This window comes from Oratosquilla oratoria, unplaced genomic scaffold (genome assembly GCF_046742065.1).
Source record: "Oratosquilla oratoria isolate Oo_2021 unplaced genomic scaffold, ASM4674206v1 SCAFFOLD79, whole genome shotgun sequence".
NCBI lineage: Eukaryota > Metazoa > Arthropoda > Malacostraca > Stomatopoda > Squillidae > Oratosquilla > Oratosquilla oratoria.
In genome coordinates, this window is record NW_027467743.1 from 530,001 (window position 1) to 537,500 (window position 7,500).

At 37.4% G+C, this 7,500-nt stretch overlaps 1 protein-coding gene across 1 annotated transcript in view; it reads right to left on the reverse strand.

Moving 5' to 3' along the window:
* Positions 1 to 4,379: 4,379 nt before the first annotated feature.
* The window catches only part of LOC143024003 (uncharacterized), a 33,850-nt gene continuing 30,729 nt past the window's right edge, over positions 4,380 to 7,500 (reverse strand). The window contains exons 3-5 of the mRNA XM_076182694.1: positions 7,430 to 7,500; positions 6,470 to 6,616; positions 4,380 to 5,664 (exon numbers count right to left, since the gene is read on the reverse strand). The exon at positions 7,430 to 7,500 is cut by the window's right edge and continues 164 nt beyond it. Of these exons, the coding sequence (XP_076038809.1) occupies positions 5,393 to 5,664; positions 6,470 to 6,616; positions 7,430 to 7,500 (490 nt within the window). The 3' untranslated portion in view covers positions 4,380 to 5,392. The remainder of the gene's footprint in view (positions 5,665 to 6,469; positions 6,617 to 7,429) is intronic.

Genomic DNA, 7,500 nt, shown 5'->3' on the forward strand with positions numbered 1-7,500 from the left:
TGCTGGTCGATACTGTCCTGCCCATCTCGGCGAAACGCGGACCTTTTAAGGGAGGCTGGCGGGAATGTGAGGAGCTTTCCAAGTTCCTGATTGTCTGACCGCTGGCTGGCAGGGACACCCTTGCGAACCACTCTTGCCAACTACAGGAACTTGGAAAAGCTAGTTCCGAAGATTTCTTTGATCAGTGTGTGACGGGTCTTTGGATGCATCACGTCACTACAAGTGCACTATAGTACTAAATTTTTTCTACTTTACTACAACAGTGTATTACAGTTCTAGTACAGTTGTCTATAAATCTAGTACAGTGCACTACAGTACTAGAACAGTGAACTACAGTACTAGTACATTGCACTGCAGCACAAATACAGAGCACTATATTACTAGTACAGTGTATTACAGTGTTAATACACAACAATGCAGTAGTAGTGTAGTGTACTACGGTACTAGTACAGAGCACAACAATACTAGTAACGTGCACTACAATACTAGTACAGTGCACTAGAGTGCTAGTACAGTGGACTACAGTTGTAGTACAGTACACTATAGTGCTACAGTGCTAGTACAGAGAAGCACAGTGTTACTACAAACCACTAGTTTACAAGTACAGTGCATACAGATCTATTACAGTGCACTACAGTACTGGTACAGTGCATGATAGCATTAGTACAATGCAAAACAGTACAAATATAGTGCACTACAGTACTAGTTCAGTGCACTGCAGTATTAGTAGAGTGCACCACAATGATAGTACAATGCATTACAGGGAACTTTCCTGTTATTGCCCCACCACTATTTTTTTTATTTTTCTGTTGTCTTTGAATTTGTTTATCTTAGGTTAGGATAGGTTAGGTTAGTACCTAACATAACCTAACCTTTCCTAACCTATCCTAACCTAACCTATCTTAACCTAACCTAATCTAACCTAACCTATCCTAACCCAACCTAAAATAAACAAAATCAAAGACAACAGAAAAAAATAGTGGTAGGGCAATAACAGGAAAGATCCCATTACAGTGCTAGTATAGTGCAGTGCACTGCTAATACAGTTTACTACAGTGCAAGTATAGGGGACTACAGTACAACTAAAATTCACTACAGTGCAAATACAGGGCACTACAGTGTCAGTAAAGAGAACTACAGTGCCAGTACAGGGCACTACAGAGCATTATATTAGCACTGTAGTGCACTTAGTCACACAATAGCATTGTAGTGTACTATACTATCACTGTAATACAATGTACTATAGCTGTAGAGTACCCTACTAACATTTTAGTGCACTGTGCTTGCACTGTAGAGCATTATTTGTACTGTAGTGCACTGTAGTACTACTGTAGAGCAATAATATTACTTTAGTACACTGTATTAATATTGTTTTGCACTACTATTACTGCAGTGCAGTTTACTTTTTTAATTGCACTCTACTAGTATTGTAATGCCCTGTACTTGGATTGTGGTCCACCGTATTAGCACTAGTGCTTTGTACTAGTACTGTAGAACAATGTTCTAGTACTGTAGGGCGTTGTCATACTACTGTGGTGCACTGTACTAGTACTATAGTGCACTGTATTAATACTGTGGTGCACTATACTAGTACTGAAGTGGACTTTACTATCACTGTAATGTATTTTATTAGTTTTGTAGTGGCTGGCGCTGGAGTGCCAATATTGCTACTACTGAGCACCTGCTAATACAGTATTATCAGTGAGAAGAGGTTAAGAAAACTCTTGTCTCTCAATCCTTACTTCCCCCCATTTTTTTAAACAAATAATTACATCTTTATACATAAGCGAGATAACTCGCCTGTGAACATAATCTCTGAGCTAGAAAGGCATATAACATATTAGTCAAAGACAAGGGGTGACTACAGGCTACATAATTCCTCACCTAATGACGAGGAAGGAGGAATAGATTTTGTTTTCATATTGATGGTTGAAGTGTCCTTTTTTGATGAAGAAGGTATAGCTGCGCTCTTGTGTAGAGCGTGTGTGACGCGATACCATGGAACTTTGACATTGGACGCAAGTGCGTGTCCAGTGGCTGACGTCTGTGATTCGTTGGCGGCCTGGTGGGCCAGCGTTCAGTTGTCCATGAACGGGTAGGTGGTCCATCAGTCAGCTGTCCATAGGCAGGACGGCAGGCCGGGAGGCAGGGCAGGCGGGTGGGCAGCTTCAGCATGCGGCTCGCCAGGCAGGACGGTAGGCGGAGGCGACCAGCAGGCAGGGCGGGCAGCGATGGTGGTGACCAGCAGGCAGGAGGGTCAGCGGTGGCGACTCGGAGGGCGGTCCGGGACAGGGGCGGCGGCGGCCAGGACGCGGTCTTGCGGCAAACGGTGAGAACGGCTGCTCTCCGGGGTCACCATTGGTAGTAGATGGCGCTGGAGTGCTGTTGTTGCTGCTACTGAGCACCTGCTGGCAGTATCAGTAAGAAGAGTTTAAGAAAATTCTTGTTCCTTAATTCTTACTCACTCCTTTTTTATCAGCAAAACTCAGAGCTGGGCGCGTTCCTAGATGCGTTACTCGGTGCGTTCCGCTTTAGTTTGGCCACGGTTAATGCTCCCAAGTTATTAAAGCTTAAGAGACAGGAGGTTCATATCGAAATAAAGGTCCAGTCAGCCACGTACACCAAAGAAAAAAATTGTAGGTCACATCCAAAAGGTAGGCCTCATACTATACCAGCACCTATATTGCTTTAATAGTTTGGGAGCGCTAACCGCGGCTAAACTAAAGCCGAAAGCACCTAGGAGCGCACTGAAGAACGCACCCAGCTCTGGCAAAACTTTATATCTTCATACATATGCGAGATGACTCGCCAGTGAACATAATCTCTGGGCAAGAAAGGCATATTAGATATTGGTCAAAGACAAATGGTGACTACAGGCTACAATTTCACTGTATATTATTGTATTGCTTTGTGTTTATATTGCAGTGCACTTTACTTGTACTGTAGTTAACTGTACTAGTGATACACTGCACTGCACTAGTAATTTAATGAATTGTACTACTACTGTAGTGCACTGTACTATTAATGCTAGTATTGTACACTAGTGGTAGTACTGTGAAGTACAGTGCTACTATAATACATTATAATGCTAGTACAGTGCACTACAGTTCTAGTTCCATGCACTACATTGCTAGTACAGTGCCCAACAGTGCTAGTACAGTGGAATTTCAGTACTAGTAAACTGCAGCTATTGTGTTAGTCTAGTGTACTATAGTGATAATACAGTGCGTTACAGTGTTATTACAGTGCATTAAGTGCTAGTACAATGTACTACAGTGCTAGCACAATGAACCATAATATTAGTGCAGTGAACTACAGTGTTAGTATTGTGAATTAGGGTGTTAGTACAATGCACTACAGTGCTAGTACAGTGCACTAGAATGCTAATACACTGCACCACAGTGCTAGTGCAGTATACTATAGTGCTAGTACAGTGCACTAAAGTACCAGTACAGTGCGCTACAGTACCAGTACAGTGTGCTATAGTACCACTGCAGTGCACTACAATACCAGTACAGTGCACTACTGAACTAATATAGTACACTATTGTATTTTACAGTGCGCTACAGTGCTGGTACAGGAATTTACAGAACTATTACAGGACATTACAGTGCTAGTATAGTGCATTATAATACTATAACAGGGCACTACAGTACTATAACAGGGCACTACAGTACTATATCAGAGCACTACAGTACTATAAAAGGGCACTATAGTACTATAACAGGGCTCAACATTAATATAACATTGCACTACAGTATTATAACAGTGCACTATAGCATTACAATCCACTAAAGCACTAGAACAGTGGACTACAGTATTAGAACATTGCATAGAGTACGAAACCAGTGTACCAGAGTACCAGTACAGTGAAGTACAGTAATAGTACAGTGCAGTACAGTACCAATAGAATACAAAATAGTGCTAGTAGAGTGTACTATATTGCTAGTCCAGTGCATCACAGTGCTATTACAGTGCTAACCTAACTTATCTTAACCTAAATTAACCTCAGATAACAAGACGTATCTTAATATAAATTAACCTAAATTAACATATTGGTTAATCTTTACTTTTTTATAGTTTTTATTCTTAATTTTATTTCTATTAACCTAAACTTGTCCAATTTGAATGCATCACAGGGAACGAAGACACAAGTATAGTTATTGTATTTTATTACAAAATCTAACAGAAAAAAAAAATTAAAATTAAAAACAAGTACAGGATATGGCCAAAGTACAGACAATTCTCTCTATTGGAAAGTCTCTAAAATTCAAAAAGTCTCGCAAAAAAAAAAAAAAAAATGTATATATATATATATATTATATATATATATATATATATATATATATATATATATATATATATACATATATAAATTTCCAATGGAGATAACTATCAGTTTCCTTTGGTATCTGCCAAACGATTTTATTAAGTTGAGGAATGTATATATATATAGACAAAACATATAACTCATAAACTAGACACACACAAAATATATATTTATTCTATTTATTTCTGTATTTATGTTTATCTATCTATATATTTGTTTATTATTGTTTATTTATACATTTATCTATTACTTATTTATACATCTATTTATGTGTTTGTTCATTTATCGAAATATTTATTTAATTATTAATTTTTATTTGGACGGTACAGTCTATCACACTTCCGCGCTAAACAGTGGCATAACCAAGAATGCCAGCATTCTGGTACTCCTCGATGTAGCGGTTAGTGTCATGGACTACCACGCTGAGGGTTCCGAGTTCGAGCCATATGAGGACTTGGTAGAGTGGACTTTATTGATCCATGTCCTTGGTCCAACTCGCTGGCGGCAGGGTTCGAACCAGCATCATCTCGACCTCCGCCGCAAATAGCGACGCTCTAACCCGCTCGGCCAGTGAGCAATTATAACAATGGCGATGTTTCTTTGTTTTTATATGTTTATATTATCATTATCATTTTAATTATTATTATTATTATTATTATTATCTTTATTATTATTATTATTTTTATTATTATTATTCAATTCTAATTTCAATGTATCTTAATACAGTGTCTGACAACTGATCTACTTAACTGTACATATGTATTTGTTATAAAAAACACACACACGCACACACATACACACACACACATATACATATACGCACACACATACACACACTGTAACATTTTGTGCAACAGTATGGATACAAGAGAGAACGGTAACCTTTTTCTTTGTGTACTAAATATAAATATGAAATAATGAGGACATTCAGACCTGACCCACGATTTATTTATTTATTTATTTATCCCATTTATTTTATTTTATTTATTTATTTGAATTAGGTCATGGGGCAGATCCTAATGTCCACCTATCTCATGGAGGTCTTGTGAAGGACTTTTCATCTTATTTCTCTTCTTCTCTCTCCGTCTCTTCGCTCTCTTCCTCTCCCGTTGTTTGGGGCAAATCTTTCCCCCCACGCGTCGGCCTATCGTCGTGGAGTCCCGTTTTGTCCTGCATGACAATCTTGTCCTCACTTTTGAGGGTACTAAACGAATCCTTATCCCCCTCAATCTCCTCACTCGTGAAGATGTACTTCGCCTCCTCTTCTTCCTCAACCTCATTTTTGAAAATCTGCTCAGCAACGGGGACAGGCTTCTCCTCCACGTCCCCCTTTGCTGCGAGGATAGGAAGAACATCGAGAACATTATTTGTTATCATTTAAGAACATAAGAATGGACTGCAAGAGACCATAAGGCCTACACTGGGAAGTGCTATGTCCTTTACCACCAGTCATCACTATCCATGAGAGAGAGAGAGAGAGAGAGAGAGAGAGAGAGAGAGAGAGAGAGAGAGAGAGAGAGAGAGAGAGAGAGAGAGAGAGAGAGAGAGAGAGAGAGAGGCACAAAATTTTATGTGCTTTGGGTCTCTTAGGGTCTTCATCTGCCCCTGGGTGTATGTTTTCCTCAGCTACCCCTCACATAAGGTGGAAAAATGTCTTGTTTGAGATTGATTAATATGATGACTAAATCCACAAACTAACGGAACAAAAAGAAGCAATACTATAGCATATACGTTATTTAAGTCCATGAAAAGAAAACGGAATAAGAAATGAATCGATATAATGGAATATACGAAGTGGTATAATAGCATACATACTCGTATGTGTACAACAGAGTGTTGGGTGATCTAATAGAGGTGTTCAAGTGGATCAAGGGCTTTAACAAGGGGGACGCAGACAAGGTCGTCATATTAAGACAACAGGGCAGGACTCGAAGTAATGGGTTTAAACTGGACAAATCTAGATTCGAGAACGAAATAGGCAAGAACTGGTTTACTAATAGGGTAGTCAACGAATGGAATAGACTTAGTTGCAGGCCTTATGGTCTCTCGCAGTCTCATTCATTCTTATGTTCTCGTGATACCAGAAAAAAAAAAATCTATCATGTCATATACGTTCTTCAAGTCCACGAAATGACTCACTTTTGGGACTGACGCAGAGGTAGCCGCACTCGCCAATCATGCAACACTTGGAGAGCCCAGGGCAATCTCCGTCCCTCTTGCACTGGTCCAGTGGTTGTGAGCACATAATCCCATAACTCTTTGGTGGTCCACAAACTCCGGGCTTGTCTGTGAAAAAGTATATAATGATCATAATGATAATGATTAATAATGCTAATAACAATAACGATACTACTACTACTACTACTACTACTACTACTACTACTACTACTACTACTACTACTACTACTACTAATAATAATAATAATAATAATAATAATAATTAATGATAATAATAATAATAATGATAGTAATAATAACATTGATAATAATTATAACAATAATAATAATGAAAAAAATTGTAGTAGTAATGATAGTGATAATATAATGATAACAGTAAGGATAATGATAATAATGAGAGTAATATAATAATGATAGTAATGATACTAATAATAATAAAAATAATTATGATAATGATAGCAATGACAATAATAACAAATAAATAAATAAGCAAATATATATTCTATTAATGACGTCACATGAAACCCAAATTAGGACAACTTGAAAATAAAGTTCAAATAAAGTTAGTTAAATAAAAATAGAAAATAAATAAAATAAAGTGGAATAAAATGAGATAAAGGTGAAATACTGCAAATTACAATCAAGCAAAAATGGAAAACAATAACATAAACTTGGCAATAACATAAAATGAATTATAATAATGTAAGTAAAACAAAAAAAAGTAACAAACTTGCAAATAAAATAAAATGAATAAAACATAATACAGGAAAATAAGAATAAAATTAAACGAAATAACTTAAAATAAAATAAAACAAAGGAAAAATAAAAAATAATTCAAAATATAATACAGAAAAATAAGAATAAAACAACTTAAATAAAAACAAAGGAAAAAAGATATAAAATAGAATAACAAAAAATTACCTGGTTTAACTTTGGGTGTAGTTTTAGGCTTTGGTGCAGCCGTTGTGGGGGCTGTGAGCCAGCCCCCCTCT